We start from the raw sequence: 23,844 nt of genomic DNA on the forward strand, positions 1-23,844 counted from the left end.
TAATCACTACCCTTTGTTTCCTATTAGCCAACCAATTCTCTATCCAATCTAGTACTTTGCCCCCAATCCCGTGCGCCCTAATTTTACTCACTAACCTCTTGTGTGGGACTTTATCAAAAGCTTTCTGAAAGTCCAGGTACACTACATCCACTGGATCTCCCTCGTCCATCTTCCGAGTTACATCCTCAAAAAATTCAAGAAGATTAGTCAAGCATGATTTCCCCTTCATAAATCCATGCTGACTCTGTCCTATCCTGTTACTATTATCCAGATGTGCCGTAATTTCATCCTTTATAATAGACTCCAGCATCTTTCCCACCACTGAGGTCAGACTAACTGGTCTATAATTTCCTGCTTTCTCCCGCCCACCCTTCTTAAAAAGTGGCACAACATTAGCCGCCCTCCAATCCTCAGGAACCAACCCCGATTCTATTGAACTCTGGAAAATAATCACCAGCGCATCCACGATTTCCCGAGCCACCTCCTTCAGTACCCTGGGATGCAGGCCATCAGGTCCCGGAGACTTATCAACCTTCAGACCTAACAGTCTCTCCAACACCAAATCCTGGCAAATAGAAATTCCCTTAAGTTCAGGTCCTTCAGCCACTGTTACCTCAGGGAGATTGCTTGTGTCTTCCCCAGTGAACACAGATCTGAAGTACCCATTTAATTCCTCTGCCATTTCTTCGTTCCCAGTAATATATTCCCCTGCTTCTGTCTTCAAGGGCCCAATTTTTGTCCTAACCATTTTTTTGCCTTGGACATACCTAAAAAAGCTTTTACTATCCTCCTTTATATTCTTGGCCAGTTTACCTTCGTACCTCATTTTTTCTCTGATTAATATAAAGGGGAAGAAAAGCCTCTACAAATTCTGCAGAGCCAAAGGGCATGGCACGTCCGTGACAGGGACATAAGTAATGACAAAGAAATGTTAAATAAAAGGTTACCAGGGTGAAATAAGAATCGTATAAAAAAGCTTTGATCCAGATAATAAATACAGTTGAAAAAAATTAGTCATTTCAATAATGTTAAGGGGACAGGAGATTGAGAACCATAATAAATGCAAATAGAATCAAAACTGAGCATAAGGACAAGATGATCAATACTCTAAAAGATTACTTCCTCTAAGAATTCACAAGGGAAGCGTTGAGCAGCTTGATATATCCTAACACTGTTAGCCAAGATGTGGGAGGTGCCAGTGTTGGACTGCAGTGGACAAAATTAAAAATCTAATGAAGGAGCCGAAAGCTAGTGCTTCTAAATAAACCTGTTGGACTATAATTTGGTGCTGTGTGATTATTAACAGTGTTAGCCAAAGTAGAATTGAGGGTTTCAATAACATGACAGAGGAACAACACACCTTGAAAGGTGCTGATAACAAATCACTGTGAAAAATATCATTTGCCCCAAAATTTTGAAATAACTTAGGAAGGAGCTTTGTGAGTCATTAAAGTACTTTTGTTGGGAGTGGCTTGCAGGTAGTCTTAAGATTGTTGTAAAAATGGACAACGAAATTTCAACTTCCATAATTTCATGTTTTATAACTGGGACCTTTCCGGAATAAATTGTTTTAAATAAAATTAAAACATTGACTTAAGATGGCTATAATGGGCATCAGAGAAGGTTATGAAGCCATCAATAAATAAAACTCAGTTAACATTTTGGATCCCGCAACCCTTCCTCAGAACTAAAGCGACAGAGTTTGTTCTGAACTAAAGTTAAAGTATCATCAAAAGAATTGAAATCAGTCCGTCAGATTCATACCTTCTGCTGGATTTACACCTTGGTGCAAGTTTCACATATTGAGACGAATATCCGATAACCCGCAGATTATCCAGTTTAAGAAAATCAATGTAACCAGACAATGGAATACACAAATACTTTAGACAACAACGTTTGGGTCATAGCCCAGAAAAGAAAATAACTTCATAACAACAGAACTAGAAGATGCACTCTTTCTTTCTCTCTGTTTCTCTCAGCTCCTTGAAAATCAGTATCTAGTGATAAACTAGAGAAACAACCAATTGCTGAGAACTCAAGATTTGAGTCTACAGATTTTGCTGCTGCTGAGAATGCACAACATCAATTAAAGAAAGTCTCAGATTAAAACATAATACCTCAAGGACTCTAATATGTTTCTCACTGAACATTGCTGGACAGTTATGATTTAGAGATGCCAGTGTTAGACTGGGGTGTACAAAGTTAAAAATCACACAACACCAGGTTATAGTCCAACAGGTTTAATTGGAAGCACTAGCTTTCGGAGCGGTGCTCCTTCATCAGCTGCTCCTGATGAAAGAGCACCGCTCCGAAAGCTAGTGCTTCCAATTAAACCTGTTGGATTATAACCTGGTGTTGTGTGATTTTTAACTTTGTTCTTCCTGAACTGTATATTTGCACTAGACACATGACCCTTTCATTACGCATGTGATTAAGTATGTGCATGTATGTTGGATTTTATATTTTTCTGAGGTTAATAGGTAGTACATGTTACCTCTCTCTGTCTCAAATCTGTGTAGATAGCTCCTTAATTTTAACATGTGCGAAATGTTAATTGAATATGATATGCATGCATGCTAAAACAAATTTAAAATCTTTGTTGCAGCCACCAAAGGGTGTTAAAGTCATAGAGATGTACAGCACAGAAACAGAACCTTTGGTCCAACTCGTCCATGCCAACCAACATCCCAACCCAATCTAGTCCCACCTGCCAGCACCCGGCACATATCCCTCTAAAACACTTACTATTCAGATACTGATTCAAATGCCTTTTAAATGTTGCAATTGTACCAGCCTCCACCATTTCCTCTGGCAGCTCATTCCATACACGTACCACCTTCTGCATGAAAATGTTGCCCCTTAGGTCTCTTTTATATCTTTCCACTCTCACCCTAAACCTCTGCCCTCTAGCTCTGGATTCCCCCACCCCAGGGAAAAGACTGTCTATTTATCCTATCCATGCCCCTCATGATTTTATAAACCTCTACAAGGTTTATAACCTCTCACCCATCAGCCTCCAGTGCTCCAGGGAAAATAGCCCTAGCCTATTCATCCTCTCCCTATAGCTCAAATCCTCTAACCCTGGCAACATCCTTGTAAACCAATTCTGAATCCTTTCAAGTTTCACAACATCTTTCCGATAAGAAGGAGACCAGGATTGCATGCAATATTTCAACAGTGGCTTGACCAATATCCAGTAGAGCCTCAACATGACCTTCCAACTCCTGTATCAATACTCTGACCAATAAAGGAAAGCATACCAAACGCCTTCTTTGCTATCCTATCTACCTGCAACTCCACTTTCAAGGAGCTATGACCCTGCACTCCAAGGTCTCTTTGTTCAGCAACACTCCCTAGGACCTCACCATTAAGTGTATTATTCCTGCTAAGATTTGCTTTCCCAAAATGCAGCACCTTGCATTTATCTAAATTAAACTTCATCTGCCACTTCTCAGCCCATTGGCCCATATGATCAAAGATCCTGTTGTAATCTGAGGTAACCTTCTTCGCTGTCCACTACACCTCTAATTTTGGTTTGCAAACTTACTAATTTTACCTCTTATGCTCACATCCAAATCATTTATATAAATGACGAAAAGTAGTGGGCCAAGCACCGATCCTTGTGACACTCCACTGATCATAGGCCTCCAGTCTGAAAAACAACCCTCCACCATCACCCTCTGTCTTCTACCTTTGAGCCAGTTCTGTATCCAAATGGCTAGTTTTCCCTGTATTCCATGAGATCTAACCTTGCTAATCAGTCTCCCATGGGGAACCTTGTTGAAAGCCTTACTGAAGTCCATATAGATCACATCTACCACATTCCTACTCTTGGGACATAAGTCAGGGCAGGTAATTGAGGTGTCAGTGGGGGAGCACTTTGCGGCCAGTGACCATAATTCTATTAGTTTTAAAATTTTGATGGAAAAGGAAATACCAATTTTGATGGTATCAGACAAGAACTTTCAAAAGTTGCTTGGGGGCAGATGTTCGTAGGTACAAGGACGTCTGGAAAATGGGAAGCCTTCAGAAATGAGATATTGAGAGTCCAGAGAAAGTATATTCCTGTTAGGGTGAAAGGAAAGGCTGGTAAGTATAGGGAATGCTGGATGACTAAAGAAATTGAGGGTTAGGTTAACAAAAAGAAGGAAGCATATGTCAGGTATAGACAGGATAGATCGAGTGAATTCTTAGAAGAGTATAAAGGCAATAGGAGTATTTTTAAGAGAGAAATCAGGAGGGCAAAAAGGGGGCATGAGGTAGATTTGGCAAATAGAGTTAAGGAGAATCCAAAGGTTTTTTACAAATACATTAAGGGCAAAAGAGTAACCAGGGAGAGGATAGGGCCCCTCAAAGGCAGCCTTTGTGTGGAATCGCAGGAGATGGGAGAGATACTAAATGAGTATTTTTCATCAGTATTTACTGTGGAAAAGGACATGGAAGATATAGAATGTAGGAAATAGATGATGACATCTTGCAAAATGTCCATATCACAGAGGAGGAAGCGTTGGATATCTTGAAATGCATAAAGGTGGATAAATCCCTCGGACATGATCAGGTGTGCCCTAAGACTCTGTGGGAAGCTAGGGAAGTGATTGTTGGGCCTCTTACTGTGGTATTTGTATCATCAATAGTCATAGGTGAGGTGCCGGAAGACTTGAGGTTGGCTAATGTGGTGCCACTGTTTCAGAAAGGTGATAAGGACAAGCAAGGTGATAAGGACTATAGACCTGTGAGCCTGACATTGGTGGTGGGCAAGTTGCTGGAAGGAATCTTGAGAGACAGGATGGACATTTATTTGGAAAGGCAAGGACTGTATAGGGATAGTCAACATGGCCTTGTGTGTGGGAAATCATGTCTCACAAACTTGACTGAGTTTTTTGAAGAAGTAACAAAGAGGACTGATGAGGTTATAGCGGGTGTTGAAAGGAAGAGAAACAACTCATCCCTCTTCACCTAGTGGTAACCGCACCAATAGATTCAAAACAATCTAATGTGGTGCCTATATTCAAAGAATGACACAGGCAATCAAAATGCCCCTCACTTAAATGGTAAAATGGAACGGATCACCAGGACTAACTGAAAATGCATCTGAAAAATAAGAAATTACTTCTGAAGGAATAGATCATATAACAGTATCCTGTCCCCTGCACCTTCAACCCCACAGTTCCCTTGTTGTCAATTAAGACAGCTCCATATTGTCTGAGATCCCTTCAAATTACCAGCTTGATGCAAAATCATTGTCACTTCTTTGTCTGGGGTACAGCGATCATCAGATTCTCAAAAGTCAAAGTTAACCATAAAATAGCTAACCAATGTGGAGCAGTAGTCATTGAGTCATAGAGATGTACAGCATGGAAACAGACACCTTGGTCTAACTAGTCCATGGCGACCAGATATCCCTACCCAATCTAGTCCCATCTGCCAGCACCTGGCCCATATCTCTCAAACCCTTTCTATTCATATACCCATCCAGATGCCTTTTAAAATGTTGCAATTGTACCAGCCTCCACCACTTCCTCTGGCAGCTCATTCCACACACGGACCACCCTCTGCGTGAAAACGTTGCCCCTTGGGTCTCTTCTATATCTTTCCCTTCTCACCCTAATCATATGCCCTCTAGTTCTAGACTCCCCCCCACCTCAGGGAAAAGACCTTGTCTATTTATCCTGTCCATGCCCCTTGTGATTTTATAAACCTCTATAAGGTCACACCTCAGCCTTTGACACTCCAGAAAAAACAGCCCCAGCTTATTCAACCTCTCCCTATAACTCAAATCCTCCAACCTTGGCAACATCCTTGTAAATCTTTTCTGAACCCTTTCAAGTTTCACAACATCTTTCCGATAGGAAGGAGACCAGAATAGCATGCAATATTCCAACAGTGATCTAACCAATGTCCTGTACAGCTGCAACATGACCTCGCAACTCCTGTACTCAATACTCTGACCAATAAAGGAAAGCATACCAAATACCTTCTTCTCTATCCTAACTACCTGCGACTTTACTTTCAAGGATCTATGAACCTGCACTCAAAGGTCTCTTTATTCAGCAACACTCCCACGACCATACCATTGTGTATAAGTCCTGCTAAGATTTGCTTTCCCAAAATGCAGCACCTCACATCTATCTAAATTAAACTCCATCTGCCACTCCTCAGGCCATTGGCCAGTCTGATCAAGATCCTATTGTACTCTGAGTTAACCTTCTTCTCTGTCCACTACACCTCCAATTTTGTTGTCATCTGCAAACTTACTAACTGTATCTCTTATGCTCGCATTCAAATCATTTACATAAATGATGAAAAGTAGTGCACCCAGCACCAATCCTTGTGGCACTCCACTGGTCACAGGCCTCCAGTCTGAAAAACAACCCTCCACCACAACCCTCAGTCTTCAACCTTTGAGCCAGTTCTGCATCCAAATGGCTAGTTCTCCCTGAATTCCACAAGATCTAACCTTGCTAACCAGTCTCCCATTTGGAACCTTGTCACGCCTTCCTGAAGTCCATATAGATCACGTCTACCACTCTGCCTTCATCAATCCTCTTTGTTACTTCTTCAAAAAACTCAATGAAGTTTGTGACACATTATTTCCCATGCAAAATGCCTTGACTATCCCTCAGCAGCCCTGGCCTTTCCAAATACATGTACATCCTGTCCCTCAGGCTTCCCTCCAATAACTTACCCACCACCTGCATGTTGAACGACAGAACCAAAACAAGGGGAGGTAAGTTCGAGACAATCATAATGACATTGTTGAATAGTCAGACTGCTGCTTGAATATTTTTTGAGTATCCGTTCTTTCTCTTTGACAAACAGAGGAGAACCACTGATACAACGTATTCAAGAAGAACGGACACTAAAAAAAATACAGTACGCAGATTCCTCAAGAACAAACTACGACAAGCAGACCAAACACAGCCAGAAACCCTAACCACCTTACCATACATCAAAGAAGTTTCAGAAATGACAGCCAGACTACTAAGACCCCTCGGAATCCTAGTAGCACACAAACCCACCAACACTCTCAAACAAAAACTAACAAACTTAAAAGACCCAGTACAACCCATAGACAAAACCAACATCATCTACAAAATTCCATGCAAGGTCTGCCACAAACACTATGTAGGACAAATAGGAAGAAAGTTAGCCACCAGGATACACGAACACCAGCTAGCCACAAAAAGACACGACCCTCTCTCCCTCATAGCCCTACACACAGAGGAAAAAACCCACCACTTCAACTGGGACAACACATCTATCCTGGGACAGGCTAAGCAAAGACATGCCAGAGAATTCCTAGAGACCTGGCACTCCAACCACAACGCCATAAACAAACACATAGATCTAGATACCATCTATCAACCCCTCAGAAAACAAACGGGAAATGACATCACCACAAACCCCAGGAACCCCATCCAGGACAAACGTATAAATAGAAAGCAGGAGACAACAGCTTCGCTTCACTTGGAGGTCGCCACTGATGATGTTACCTAGCCAGGTAATGAAATATCTGGATATCAAACCTACAGCTCAGCAAGCAAACCTACATCCTAAACCGTAGCACTGATGTCAAGAGATATTGTTCAAACTGAAAGCAATGAACTCTTGGAATGGCTTTACAGATAGACTGGCAGAGGTGACATTCTTGGAAAGAGTTAATAATTTAAATGGAAGATTGGACGGGAGGAAAGAGGGGATGATAGTGTTGCCCATTCACACACCATGTCACCCCTACAGATCTGAGAAGGACTTACATTGGCCAAATTATATTTCATTTCTGCTATTGTCTGATGATCTTATTATGTATTATAATTGGATCCTTGATGTAAATTATGTTATTAGTTCTTGCAACCAGTCACCCTCTAATCCATATTCTCGTAAGTAATGTGTTTCCTTTTACTTTCCAGGCATATGAAAGTAGTCTTCTGACTGTTTCTGATCCTGACTTATTTAGCCATTAACAAACAGAAAACACACAGGGGCAGGTCGGGCTCCATCCCATGGACATATGTATAATAACAACATAGCAATTCACAGTGAAAAGTGCTCAATGCATAACAGTCAGTTCATTTCACATGGCAATTCAAGAATTGCCAGTACTGCATCACAGTTGCACTAAATCTGTCAGGTAAATTGATTTGATGATAAATCTTAAGACAAAGGTAACACAAAGTCTGCAAAGATTCAGCATTTGATAAACTTCTGGTCTGATCGATTCAAAAATGTGCGTGGAAATAGTAAGAACAGATTACATTAAAAAAAATTAATACTTATTTTAAAGTAAGACTCAGTTTAAAAAGTGTTGCCAGTGACAACCAATACAATGGTACCCAAAAGGACAACGTGGGTCTACAACATTGGGTCTAAGTTTATTGGTTAAATTGTCAAGTGGGCTCCTTCTCAGATATAAAGCAAGCTCTACAATGAATTATGTGCATATCCTTTTAAATTATTCTCTGTCACCTACAATCAAATTCCTAATTGTTATTTTAATGCACATCAATTGGTGTTTTAATGCTGCATTGTCTCTCAAACAGGTTGAGTTGAAACGCCACCTCCCACATGCAATGTTCCACATAATTCATTGTAAATGAAATCCTGATGACAGCAAGAACAAATTCCATAACATGTGACCTTCACATGCTTTTTTTTGTCCTGGGGGATGAAAAATTACTTTATTAAAAAATGTATTTTAAATGCTGTTTGAAACTTGAAAGATTTATGTGTACAAGATGCAGGGTGCATTTCAGCTTTGGGGCCATGCTAGAAGGGATATTACAGCTTTACATTTTGTTTGAACCTTTTGTTCCTGTTGCATTTTTTTTCTTTAAAAGAAGATCAGACACCTTTTGACAGTGCATAAAATCCAGTTTAGCAAGTCTGGTGAGTGCATTATTTAAAAACACAATTTTAGTTTGGCAATTTGATTAACTGACTGATCAAAAGTCTTTTTAAAAACAACTGAAAAAACACTTTTAAGTTTTAATTATTACTCAGGTCTAGTAAATTAGAGTTTTCTAATGTGTAAAGGAAACATTTCAAGATCTCATAAGATTAGGAAGCTGTATATCAAATTATTATTAATCAAGGTAGGTTTAGGGATTGAAGATTGGTTCATGTACATGACGGGGAATTCACATTCCAATGAATGAGTTAGGCATAAAATATTCTCAAATTTACTTCAGGTTTAGAGAATCAATGTGTATATGTCCTTCCTAAACCCATGACTCCACTCCCAGGCTTCGAAGACCACAGTATCACATAATAATATCAATACATGTGCAATCATTTGTTATTTTTGGATCCAAGAAAACCATACTTACCCATTAACCCTAGGAAGATCAATCGACTGGGAAAAGATTTAGGAAATAATTTTTTTCTTCTACCCTCACTATCCCTGCTCAAAAATGTCTTTTGGAATCTGAACCTTTTCAGTGTGATCTGTGGTCAGAGGTGTCAAATCAATAGGGTTTAGCTTTTGAATCTACAGACTCAATTATATCTGACATCAACCTGTTCTTGCATCATTGACATCATTGTGGCAAATTGGGAACTGCTGCACTGCTAAAAATGTTGTACAAATGTACCCTTCAAACCAAAAGAGAAATTACCTTATAGTAATTCCACCCAAAATTTAATTCTGAGATAATATTTTAATAGACCTGCATCTTGAAATGAAGGAAGCGAGGCAGTAAGTTGTACATATTCACGTTTTTTTTCTTCTTAAAGGGAATTTTTTTTAGATTAGATTACATTACAGTGTGGAAACAGGCCCTTCGGCCCAACAAGTCCACACTGACCCGCCACCCACCCATATCCATAACCTAACACTACGGGCAATTTAGCATGGCTAATTCACCTGACCTGCACATCTTTGGACTGTGGGAGGAAACCGGAGCACCCGGAGGAAACCCACGCAGACGCGGGGAGAACATGCAAACTCCACAAAGTAAGTCGCCTGAGGCGGGAAATGAACCGGGGTCTCTGGCGCTGTGAGGCAGCAGTGCTAGCCACTGTGCCACTGTGCCGCCCACAAATGGTTTTCACCCATTACAGTACCTGGAGTTGGATTCTATTTGTTCATTCTTTCAAATGCACTGGACACCTATTGCGAAGCTCAATCCAAATGAATATTCCAAATTCATGTCAATGCATTTCCACCACAGAATGACCACATGCATGCCTCTCACCACAGTGAACTCTTAAGTTTTCATTTTCAGGCCATAAAACAGGGACAGTGCCATTCAATTTTATTGTTAATGCTCTAACTTCAATATCTTCTCAATATATAAAGGAGGTTTCTAGCTATAATGGTGTAACTTTTGTAATGCTTACAATATTTTTGGCCAAATAATCAACTCCAGTTAAAGAAAAATGGATGATTTATGACCTTTATGATGATCATGGATGGCTTAACCCAAAGCTTCTTGATTCCTGAAATTGCTCAGAACTGTTCACATTAATTTCTACTTGAAATGCCAACACTAAAAATGATATATATTGAGAACCTTATTGTGATGTTTTTACTGAAGCCACAATCATGGATAGGGAGAGTCCTAAGGAAAGTTTATCCCTTCTGTAATATAGAAATTAGATTCTGTCAGTTATAGATAAACTTTTAAAGATGTGAACTTCCATAGGATGTCACCTGCTCAGTCACCATAAGTTCAGTGCAAGCTCTGCAGAAACATTGGAGATTATCAAAGTTTACATGTGCCTTCCACCAAACTTAGGAGAAATTGATACATTGACAGGAAATCAGTAAACGTTTAGAAATGCGTGCGTTCATTATGGCCGGGCAGCATGCATTTCTGGAGTTGCCTTTAATGGGTAAATAGAGTTTTCTTGAGGAAGTAATCAGTAATAGGTAAAGAAAATCCAATAAATACATGGATTATAAGAAGGCATTTGGTAAGTTATTCCCAAGACACAGAATAGAAAAGCTCAGGTGCGTGTTCTAAGAAGACGTGTGGCGAAGTGGATGGAAAGTTGGCTGATGAATAGGAAACAAAGGAAGCCACTCTAACTTTAACTATTAATTTAAAGAGGGCAATGAATTTTTTTTCCCTGGAAGGTGTACAATGAAAGGCTGATCTGATATCACCTGTTTAGGACTATCACTCAATTTTAAGTTGACTTCAAAATTTTAGAGTAAGATGCATGTTGCTTCTATTAGAATGAGCTTAGAAATCTTGTACCTCAGTCATCATCCACTTTTGTTCTTGACATATGTACGTGATTGGATTGTAAAATAAACATAAAAGTTTTGGCAAACAACATGAAGAAGTTCTTTGATGGGATTCTGGAATGGGCAACCCAAGCCAGACATTACTTAAAGTGGTTTGTTGCAATGTAATACATTTTTTGAACTTAAACAACTCATGTGAAACACAGTGAAAACTGTCAATGAACAGAGAAACCTAATGGTTCAAATGCATAATTTCCTGAAAGCACTGAGAGATATAGCCTTGAACAGTATTTGGGATTTAAACATTCGGACAATAGAGTACAAAAAAAGGAATTAGGAATCAATGTAACACAATGCTTAGACTGCAATTAAAGAACTGTTTACAGTGTTGGATTACCCATTATAAAGAAGACCATACAAATAAACAGGATGGTGCAAAGTACAGTTATAAGGAGAGACCTGATATGGTAGGATTATTTCCACTAGAGCAGAAAAGGCTAGCCGGAGATTTAATCAGGACTTTTTTTTAATTTGTGAAGGATACAAAAATCTTCATTGCATGGGTTGTGGCATATTCAATTCGATTTCAGGTAGTTATCTAAAACTCATACACGTTGTTACTTTTAGAAGTAAAGTTAGAATTTATTTATTGTGGTTTTACTTAGTCATCAATTTCCCTGGTCATGTAAATTTAATTTTGCATGTGTACACTTGCATTGCAGCTCAATGAACCTTTAAAGAAAAGTCAGTTTTTGTTAGATTTTTTTTAAATAAGGGAAGTAACTTCCAATTATCTCTCAGGCATTCTGTACTTAACAGGGTCACTGGAGAGTAAATGCATTTTTTTCCAATTACCAAACAGGCTTCTAGAGTTATAATGTTGTCTTTGCTGCTCTCAATGAAATCTATTGCCTCAATCAGATCAAGGGGCAAGCTTATAGTATCTCCCAGCTCTGCCTTGCAGATAATTTATTAATTAGCTAAACCATCACGAGCTCCCAACAAAGATTTCCTGAAATAAGTAAGCTAATGTAACTTATAGGAATGTGCTTCAAATTGTATTTGACTCTGATCCAGTTCTCACTTCATCTGCATAGAAAAAAATGGTTTCATGTTTAGTATCATTATCTAACTTCCCTGTAAGTAGTTCCATATTAATCCCTTCAAGCACCTCCTGTTGCAGGGAGCTCCACATTCTTTGGCAAAAGAGACTTCTTCTGAATATCCAATTGCATGTCATGGCGACTGGCTCAGGCATATATTTATTTAAGTGTACTCATTCATATAGAGTGGGCATTGCTGACTAAGCCAGGATGCATTGTCTTTCCCTAATTGCTCTTGAAATGATACTGGTTAGCGGTCTTCTGAAAGCGTTATGTCAAAGTGCATCCAAAGTGCTTTTAGGAAGGGAGTTCCAAGATATGGACCCAGAAATGGTGAAGGCGAAGCTTTCAAATCAAGATGGTGTGTGGTGCAGAAGGGAAGTTGAAGGGAAGATGCATCTGCTGCTCTTGTTTTTCTCAGTGGTACAAGTCAAGGATTTGGAAGGATCTGTTGCAGGAGCCTTGGAGAGTTGCTATTGTGCATTTTTTGAGGTTACACACTTTTCCATTCATGTCGGTGGTGAAAGGAGCGAATGCCTAAGATAATGAATAGGTGCCAGTCAAATGTGGTGCTTTGTTCTAAAGGGTGTTGAGTTTCTTGATTGTTGTTGGAGCTGCATTCACCCAGGCAAGTGAGGAATCTTACATCATATGCTTGATTTGTGATTTGTAGATGGTGGACAGGCTTTAGGAACTCTGTAAGTGAGTTACTCATCTTACAATTGCCAGCCTCTGACATGCTTTTGTAGCCACAGTATTTATATGGCTGCCCAGTTCAGTTTCTGGTCTATGGTAACTGCCAGCGTATTAGTACCAGTGGATTCATTGAGGGTAGTGTCATTGAATATAAACGTCAGATAGTTACATCCTCCCCTCTTGGAAATTGTCATTGGCTGGCACCACTGTGGAGCAAGTGATAATCTTAATTTGTTTGCACAAGTTTAAATCATGTCAAAGTCTTGCTGCATACAGACACAGTCAGCTTCAGTACCTGAGGAACCGTGAATGGCGCTGAACGTGATATAATCATCATTGAACCTTTCCCACTTGAGACTATGATGGAGAACATGGCACTGATGAAGCAGCCAAGGATGGTTGGATCTAAGACACTGCCCTGAAGAACTCCTGCAGTGGCTCAGATAGATCAACTGGACACTTCAGTCTGAAGATCGCTGCAAATACTTAGGTTTTATCTTTATTCATTGATGTGCTGGGTTCGCCTATCTTTGTAATTGGGACATTTTTGGACCCTTTCATCCCTGTTAGTTGTTTAGTTGCCTACCACCATTAATGGCTGGAAGTGGCAGGACTGCAGATCCTAGATCTCATTGTGTTGGTTATGGAATTGTTTAGTCCTATCTATCACATAGTGCCCTATTTGGCATACAAGTGATCTTGCATTGTAGCTTCAGCAGGCTGACACCTTATTTTTAGGTATGCTTGATGTTGCTCCTGGCATGCCATCCTGCACTCTTCTTTGAACTCGTCTTTCAGCTTAATGATCTTTTACTGATGGCTTCTAGTCATGCGCTCTCCAACAAAAGGACGTATTCTCTATGTATCCACTCTGTCAAAACCTTTCAGAAGTTTTACTATCTCTTCTAGTATTTATAATCTTCCAAGTGCAATATCTGTATCAGTTGTGTTCACAACTGTACTCCATAGTATTATAGAAACTGTGCTCCATAGTAGCTGAAGACTAATCACATTCCAATTAATCAAACATATTATACTTTTCATAATGTTTAACACTGCCACAAAAATGTCCTTGACTTGCAATATTAATTTATCTGCTCACCACTCCCCAAATATATAATTTATTTTGAAATCTGTGTAGCATACAATATCTAATGGATGTCTATTTGTAATATACAGGAAGATAAGTTTATTATTTTAGTTACAACATTTCAACGGATGTACTGGAATAAATAACCAATGCCATTAGTCAACTTAAATGATCTAGGTTTCAAGCATAAATATGGAATTATTTCAAAAGCACTGAATCTGGACCAAATGTAAATTGGCTTCTGCCTTGAATTGAAAGCATTGTCTGGTTGAGTCAAGGAAATACAAATTAAAATAAAGTTAGACTGTGACAAATAGGCAACCCAAATCCTAAAACTGATTGACATAACACAAGATATTACGTTAACTGTACATGGGCCTTCCAATTAATTTATTTAATGTCATGACCAGAGAGCATGCTGTACATGTATCTCTTAAACAAAAATATAAATCAACAGGTCTCAAATTATGAACAGCCTACAAGCACAGGCAGCCATGTACATACCTATCTACAACACTGGCTACAGTATATCAGTCTTAGGTGTGTTTGTCATTCCAATCTACATAGAGTAGGTATCATCAATCTTGATGATGGGCCAGAGAAGTGACATACTGCAACAACATTTCAAAAATAATTGTCTTTTATTTTATGTTGACAATTTATTTCGCAATACTGAGTGTACTCCACAGAAGAATTAAAATCATTACTTATAACAACTATACCACCAATACATAAAAACTTGAAGACAGCAATTGAGAGAACTTAGATAACTAATCGGTTACATTTGAAATGGATTTAAATGATGACCAACAGTAGAGTTCCCGATTGAGACTCATTCGTTATTGATGGAGCCCTTTGATGTGAAACTGTCTAATGTATTTTATTTTTTGCCATGACTTGTTCTACTTCTGACAACTGTCCTCAATTTAAATTTGTTTTCCCATTTTACGTGGCTACATTTTTTGCTTTTTCTATTAGTCTAATTAGGAATTTATTTTAGGAAATTGGCACCACGATTAGTTGCCTTAAATTAGTATATATGTTAATAGTAACATGGTATCGGTTGCATGTCGTGCTGGATATTCTACGTACAATGAGGTTTATTAATATAAAATCAAAAGATTAACATTAAATTTGTTGAGAACAAAACATTCACATATATTATGGAAATTCTTTTCGAAAAGTATTTTTAGGATCACTAGTGATTGACCTATTATTAACATGTAGTGATTCATCTCATGGACAGAACTGACCTATTTGGCTCACCCTGTTAAGGAAATCCTCTGCTGATTATTGATAATCAATATGTCCTGTTTAGCTCCAGGCTACAGGAAACAGCATTTTGTTAAGTGCTAAGAGCAAAAGAGGGAAGCTCCTCAATAAAACCTGAACAAATGGCTTACAACCATACATTTGTCCTCGTCAGACCAAAATAATAATGGAAGCTATTTGTTTAAACCAATTGCTTTTTATGGTTACATATGTAGTAAATGGCTTCCAATGACTTACTAGTAATTCAATTCTGCTTTTTCCATCATTAAATCACAAATGACATCCTATGTAACTGTGGCAAAAATAAACTATCCTTCTCATCTATTTTGACCTGTAGTAGCTTTTGATATAATTGACTATATTTTCAAGGATTCTCAAGGACCATCCAACTCACTGAGACGCTACTCATCTGTTCTATTCTTAGCTAGTTCATTGTCTCCAAAAGATCATTTGTAATGGCTTCTCTTCCTGCTACAGCTCCATAATCCCTGGTGTTTCCCCCATAGAACTAGTATTGCTTCCCTCCTATTTCTTATCTACAGGGTGCCCCTTGGTGGCATCATCTCTAAACATATCTCTTATCTTTCACATCTAAACTGATAACATCCAACACTGTCTCACCAAAACCCTACTCATTTCCTCCACTGTTGCTAAATGATCGGGCTGCTTGTCTGAAATCCAAAACCGGATTCACTCTTGTACATTATCTCTATGACCTTCTTCTACCTTAATCTGCATGATGGTTTTCAGTCATGTAGCAAACTACGTGCCTTCCTGAATCCAGAATTGTAACTCCAAATTGCTGATTGTTTCCCATTCCATCCACTCCAACCTTGGAGTGCTGTGGTTCAATAACTCTCCACCTGTACCTTGGAGTTTTCTACAAAGCCATTTGTCAGCTGTATTCTAGCCTCCTTGAACAACCCTACCAAAACCCCTCCTTCTTTGACCATCTCTGTTTTTCCTTTCCTGCCAGCCCCCCAAATCTGAGTTTGCCTCATTTTATCTGCCTTTCCCTCTTGTTGTGTACAATATATTTTCTCTTTTTTTTCTGAATAGAATTTAATGCGTGGGTGTTTTTGCCCCCCCCCCCCCAATAAATTGTGGGGTTTGCGCACGGTTTCGAGAAATGGTTTAATGGTTTAAAACAAGGACACCTAATCTCAGTTTAGAAACCTTGGCATGTAAAGGGATTAATATCAATAAATTTGCACAGTTTGCTCAGTTTATTGCAGTGATAAGCGTGGGCACATGTTTATTGGGAAACTGCTTTCACTAATACTTGAAGGGTTAACAACTGCAAAGGCACTGAAGAGCAAATGTATGGATTGATTGCTGGAAAGTTCTATTAATTTTTAGATCCGAGGTAGATTCTGAAGCAGGTTATTGACAATCAGACACGGCGAGCCTTTTTTAAAAAAAAAATCGAAGGCTTCAACATAAGCAGAGCGGGGGTCGGTCGAAAAGCTGGAGACTGATGTGCAGATTGCAGTTTAAAAGAGGTCTGTTTTCTACTGCATGTTGAAGCAGCACTGGACTTTTAGTCCTGGCACATATTGAATATTCTCTCCGTCTCCTCCCCATCCCCCGCCCCATTTCTCACTCACTCAACTCTAATGAATTTGAGCCCAGAACCAATCAGCAGAGACCGGATGCAATATATCCTCTGGGACAACAAATGCTCTATTCGATCCCATGACGCCATTTACCCATCAGCTACCTCTGGAAAACTTAATAGCAGTTCGGGCAAATCTGCTACTTTAAAGCACTCTGCAAACTTCACATCTGTGGGAAGGATCGGGGCGCCGTAGTAGCAGGGGAACAACTGTAAACCGCTTTGCAAGGAAAGAGCCACTTGTGAATGAAGACCGAGCGCCTTGAATTCCCTTCTGCAAAGTTGCAACATTGACAATTTTTTTTCCATAGCTGAGTGGAGTTAGTGCGTGTGTGTGCGCGTCCGCCCTCGTGTCTGCTTCTGCTGGCTTCATTCAGGAAAAAAAAGGATTTTGCTTTCTTCTCTCTCTCTCTCTCTTCCTCCTTGTAAAAAAACACATACACACAACAAGCTGTGATCGATCGGCTGCTGGCTGCGATTGGCGATCGGACAGGTCCTGTTTCCTTTCCCCTTTCTCTTCCCCCTTTCTCTTTCCCCCCTCTTCCAACCCCCTCCTTTTTACTCCCCGCCTCTGTTGGATGCTTTTACAGATAGTGGCCGGGGCAGATCTTTGCTGGAGTTTGTATTGGCGGCTCTCTCCCTCTGTGTGTGTGTCTCTCTCTCTCCCCCTTGCTCTGGCGGAGCATATGTGCTTCTATACACAGACATAAGCCGCCGGAGAGGAGTTAGTGGAGCGCCGCGACCACGGTAAGTTTAAAAAAGGAACTTTCAACTTGCATGGAGAATTGGCATTTTTCAAATAGTACTGGGATGCATTTTCAACTAAATTGGAAGGGGAACTCTTTTAAAAAAACATTTGGAGAAGTTTTATTTAAATAAGCATTTGCAAGCAGTCATTTTAATCTTTTATGCTTCTATCTCAAAGGCTATATTTCAATACTTTATGAGCAGGTTAGACTGTTGAACGCGTCAACTTGTTTTAATCCGGGACAATAACACTGTAAAATAAGAAACGTTCTGATTGATAGCACCGACTCCTCGCTATTATGCTGAATAGATCAGGGAAGAAGAGAATCGGGTTGTTTTAGGAAGGGCTTTTATATTTTCAAAAATAAAATCTTTCCTCACTTTGAAAACACTGCACTTAACTTTGTAATCCGTTTGGTTTGGCTGCACTGGAGGGCAGGCTGCAAAGGGAATGCACTGAAACCCTTGACCAGGTGGGATGTTGGGATTCCGCTCACTTCATGGGTTCCAGATTTGTTAGAATAAATAACATTTTGACGGGACGATGCGCCAGTGTAGGTGTGTAAGGTGGGTGGTGGGGAGGCTGGTGCAGTTCAGAGACGCGCTCAGAGTTTGCTGCATTTAAACAGGGGTTGGTTATCGTGCAAGTGTCTGGAAAAAGTCGACTTCGCGTCCTGTTTTAACAAGGTAATAAAAAAAATCTGGTTTAGGAAAGCGGTTTTGAACATTCGATATTCCGCCAGGAGATGATGTTGAGAAGGGAGAGAGTGAATATTGCACCGACCCCTCAATCCTGCCGCATGTCGTCCTCCTTTTGCCCCCACATCCTTGAGTCCACCTACCCTCTCTTCACAATTTTCTGTCACGCTGCCCTCTTTTGCCCCCATTTCCTTGCCCTCTTTTGCCCCCTCTTTCGACATCTTGGTCTGTTTGTCTTTTTAAGACGCCCCCCCCCCCCCCCCCCCCGGGCTTGTCCTCTTCCTCGCTTTGCACTTTTATGCCCACCCCGTCTCTTGTCAACCTCCTCCGTACCATTACTCACTGGGTGTGATGAAAGGGGCTCCCTCAGTGGTATTCCTGAGGTCTGGAGGCCGGTTCCATGCCGCAGTCTTTCCCTCATCTCTTCCCCCCCCCCCCCCCCCCCCACCCTTATCCGGTTGCTTGTTTGTGAAAGGAGTGGGTCCTGCTCCAACATTCCACGTGTTTGATGTTATTTATTATGAAGAGGAAAAGGGAAGGAAGTCGGGCAGAACCAAAAAACAACCGTGCTTCAAGAGCTTTTTTTTTGCAAAAACTTCACCTCAAGTCAAGAGAACTGAATGAATTGGCGCAAGTGGTGGATTGTAATCCCATTTGCAGGCTCCTCTCTGCAGTAGTTGCATATGGAAGTTGTCACGATTTTCTTTTCATGGTGAATGATCCGTGCATAAAACCTCACCCACAATATACATATTGTTCTGAGTTTGACATTGCTGGCAGATTTTGATAAAGATGAGGGTGATAAGCATGCATTACTTGGGGATGGTCTCCCAAATTAAATCTGGAGACAAGAAACTTGTTTCTTCTTCTCCACTGTTAATCCTTAAAGTGAGGATTGTTAAACCAACCGGCACTTGAATATTTTGTAAATGTGCCATTTCCGAATGTAGTCATTTGGAATATAGCATTAAGCAAAAGCAGTATAGTGTGAATTTGGCCTGTCGCTTATGCAGATTTTTAGGATGTGGCCAAGTGTTTTAACAGCCAAGACCCTTTGCCCAGATTGCTGAAAGTCACAATTAACATTCATTATAAGGAGACCAGTCTAAGCATATTTTGCTATTTCATCCCCTTGAAATTCATTTTGTCACTTGAATGGAATTCAGTTTTTCTTGCACTTTTTATTCCTTTTAAAGTTTTAAAGTGTCCATTTCAAATTATTTACTTATGGAAAGTATGAAGCTAAACATTGTAATTTAAATAGATCATTGAATATAAATTCTTGATAGAAACTAGAAACAGACATTGTAATAAGCAATAAAATGTACACTACTTCCCAAGAAGATTAAGCAGTGGCTGCATTGATGACAAAAGAGATTTTGGCAGTTACATTTAACTCTCAAGTTGTAAGCAAATTTCCCCATTTGTTTAAATTGATGTATCTTTGAAAATAAACTGTTTTCTTTGTGGAATTTTTTCTTCACTATATGTATGGTTGAGCATTCATATTGACCCTTTGAGAGTTTTCCCTGTACTTTGAACTGGAAACTGGTGCACTTACCTGTAAAGGATAATATCCAAATAGTGGTGGTTTTCCCTGATGGGATAACTTCACTTAGTCTATTGTATAGTTTGACGCCTGCAGAGGAAGTTTACAATGAGGTGCAGAGCAAATAAGAGGTTGGACCTTGGCTGTTCATGGCAACCATTTTGACAGGAGGAGGCGCTCGGGCAAAGGCAGAATTTTTAAGCATTATTAAAATCTAGAAGGCAGAATCACAGTGTTCCTTGTCTATAATTGTGAGATTCATCGGACAAATAACTTCACATATTTTTCTTAAGTTATTCTGCATTGTAGACTAGATTCTACCTTTCTAAAATAAATTCTCCAAACTGTTAAATAGAGGTATGTTATGCTGGATCTTGTTCTGCAATGGTACTATCAAGTTTTTCTTCTGTAGGAGTTGTGTTTTTAATTAGCTCTGGTCAAGTTCCAGATTCCGCACATTGGAATTGTATTAGACATGAAAAAAACATTTTGGTCAGTTGCTTTGTGAGTGAAGAGTCAAATTGCTATCCTGTTTGGAATTTCAGACTGAGAATTATCCAACAACCTATCAAAAATCCAAACGAAAAGCTTCAAAGCATGTGAAATGTTTTGTTTCAGAAGTTGTGCTCAATCTCAAAATACACATCAACAACTGACCAGCTGAAACTTCTAAAAGTGTAGACTGATAATTTGTAATATCTTTTAAGTTGTAAGGGCAGCTCCTCATTTTTTGGCATTTATTGTCTGAATTTGATTTGCCTGTTTCTTCCTGTCTTCATTGTGTCAATAATTTTAAGAACCAAAAACCCAGTAATTCAATGGTACTTCTAATTCAGAAGAGGAGGGAACACTGAATTATGAACTTACTGAAGGGAAAATGTGTAAATGTCAGGACATGCCCAGCCTTATTCATTTGAGTCTGCTGCATGCAAGGATGAAAACACCACTCGCTTATTAGCGTGTACTAAGATTAAAACAGAGGAGATGATTTCATGCTTTGCTTTTCATGTTTGCATAAAGCTTTGAATATTTTAGCATAACATGCTGAATATTTTTCTTCCTGTTTTGTGACAGGACTTCAGATGTGTTCTAAGCCTGGTGGGGTGATCATTTTCCGGTGTACAGATGGATACGCGAACTCAAAATGGCAGTGGTTCGGCAGCCCTGCTACAGTTGCTGCGTGACAGTGGAAGGCAACACGTGGAACCTGACCCCAGGGATGTACAGCCACAGCGGGTTCAAGTGTTGTCGCTCGATCAGATCCGAATTATAAGGGCCACTAATGAGTACACAGAGGGACCTACTGTTGCTCCAAGACCTGGGAGCAAGTCTGTGCACCGACTGCCTTCGCAGCACAAAAATGAGAGAATGTCTGGATTAAATAACGACCATGAGCATCAGTGGCTTAACAGTCGCAGTCAGCAACCCCATATACATTCTTCATCAAGGGCGTATTTAACTCGGTCAACTAGCACTGTGAGTACCAGTTCTCGGAATAGCACAAGGACAAGTACAAGTAGTACATCTTCCGAGCAAAGGCTTCTGGGACCTTCATCCTCTCCCCTGGACCGTGTCTCTGATCGGATCATCAGGGTGCAGCCAAAATCGGAGTTTAAATCTGATGAACTGAAGCCTCTGGGGAAAGAAGAACTGGGCAAACACATCTACCGATGTGAAGACTGTGGGAAGTGTAAGTGTGAGGAATGCACTTATCCAAGGACTCTACCTTCCTGTTGGCTCTGTGACAAACGATGCCTCTGCTCCGCACAGAATGCGGTGGAGTATGGGACTTGCTTCTGCTTTGTGAAAGGTGTCTTTTACCACTGCTCAAACTATGATGACGAAGACAACTGCGCAGATAATCCATGCTCCTGTAGCCAGTCACATTGCTGTGTCCGATGGTCAGCCATGGGCTTCATGTCCCTCGTTATGCCCTGCCTGTGGTGTTACCTGCCAGCCAAGGGCTGCCTTAAGTTGTGTCAGGGGTGCTACAATAGGATTAACCGTCCTGGGTGCCATTGTAAAAATTCGAACACGGTCTGCTGCAAGGTTCCCAGTTTACCTCCTCGGAACCTTGAGAAGCCCTCCTAGCTGAAACGGAAAGGGGGAACATTGTCTTCAGTGTTAGTTCTCAACACTCTCTTATTCTGTACATTTTATTGTGTGGGAGAAAAAATGTACTTACGACACTAGCAACTGAGCACAATGCTGGATACCTTTTTTTATCTGATAGCCGTGATACATATAAACCACACAATCAATGGCCGTTAAGATGGTCTTTTTTGTTAAGAAACGAGGGAAAAAGGTGTCTCCCATTGTGGTTAGGTTGGCTTCTAGTTGACCAGCATGACATACCCCATCTATATTTGTGTTTAATAGTGGCACTGCAATTCCCTAGAGTTTGGGAGGACTGTTGAGGTTTGCGGTGATAACGCTGTTGACCCTGTATTTTCCATCTCTGTCAAATGACACTCGAGGATGGAAACCATTCAATCAGTGAGATCAAAAAGGAATGCATGATAACCATTATTTTTGAAACAGCATAAGCTAGAACTCCAGGTAACACAACGACACTCCATGGCCTCTCTGTATTGTATGTGAATACTTCTTGCAGAATATGTAAATTAGCAAATTGCTCTTTTTTTTGCTGCCAGAGTTAATTTGTTATATTTTTGTATATACAATAATATTAAGACTGTGAAAATGGTGCCATATAAATGGCAGATTTACAAATATTATACTAATATCTTGTACATTAAGACAAATGTGAATCAATCAATCAATACGTTTAGGTTATATTCCACCTTACAAAATTCACCATTATGTCACACTTGATATTCCCTGACATCATGTATATTGTACAGTTACCATAAATTCAGTCTTTATTTTCTAATTTTTCAACATATTGTTTAGTGTAAAGAATATTTATTTGAAGTTTTATTATTTTATAAAATATTTATTTTAAAAGGCATCTTACAAGTTCACCCTTTTTATATATAAAAATGGGAACATCATAGATACTGAAAATGAGGGTGATACAAATCAGATGCATATGTTCACTATAAAATAGAAAATATATTAACGTTTTGAAATCAAACTGTGTACTACTTTGTCTTTTCTGGTCGTCTTTTATTCCCATGATACCAGAGAAAGTTGTTCCTAAATGTATTCTGATCCTCTGTGTAGTAATCAATAAGTTAATTCTTCTTTAGTTTCTGAGTAGGTTTCCAATTCAGGTAACCAATACTGAAAAGACATTTTGGGGATCTCCTTGTGTATCAGTATGTCAGTACATTAAAGAAAAGTCACCTTACTCTATAGGGTTTTTCAATTGCCATGCACCGTCCACTGTGATGCATAAAATGTTTTGTTGTCCATGGAAAGTTGTGCAGAGTTTGTCTTTGGCTAGGGTAGAGACAAGAAATTGGATAACACCTTAACAGCAGAACAGGTAGAATAGGAGGAATCCTATTGTAAAACTTCATCCTCTTCAACAGTGTGCCCCTACCAATCTCAATTTTTTTTTTTTTGCTGACTTTTTTTCTTAATCCTTTTCCTGAAGGGGGTGACCTATGCTGGCTACTGTTCCAGAGTCTTCTGGTATTTTGCCTGTGATTATCCTTAGTGAGCTAATGAACTGTTAAGTATCCATGCCCTCTTTCGCTGTAGGGTTACATCACAGCTAACAGAAATCCAGCCCTTGCTTAGCTATGTGCATTTTCCAAAATGCATCACTGGACAATGAATAGGGGTAAGGAAGACGAATGAGTTAACTTTCATGATCCTCAGTTGAGAGACAGATCTCAGTGCTGCCTGAACCGAGATCAAGAATCAGACTGTCTGTAACTCCAGCATCACTGGATCATAGCATAATGCTAAAAG

The 23,844-nt window shown here is 39.8% G+C and overlaps 1 protein-coding gene across 1 annotated transcript; it reads left to right on the forward strand.

Annotated features, from left to right (window-relative positions):
• Window positions 1-17,042: 17,042 nt before the first annotated feature.
• Window positions 17,043-23,059, forward strand: spry2 (sprouty RTK signaling antagonist 2). The gene is made up of 2 exons (XM_072577909.1): window positions 17,043-17,714; window positions 21,037-23,059. The coding sequence occupies exon 2, from the start codon at window positions 21,088-21,090 to the stop codon at window positions 22,051-22,053; it is 966 nt and encodes a 321-aa protein (XP_072434010.1). The 5' UTR covers window positions 17,043-17,714; window positions 21,037-21,087; the 3' UTR covers window positions 22,054-23,059.
• The last annotated feature ends 785 nt before the right edge of the window (window positions 23,060-23,844 follow it).

The sequence above is a fragment of the Chiloscyllium punctatum genome, chromosome 9 (genome assembly GCF_047496795.1).
Source record: "Chiloscyllium punctatum isolate Juve2018m chromosome 9, sChiPun1.3, whole genome shotgun sequence".
In the NCBI taxonomy this organism is placed as follows: Eukaryota; Metazoa; Chordata; class Chondrichthyes; order Orectolobiformes; family Hemiscylliidae; genus Chiloscyllium; species Chiloscyllium punctatum.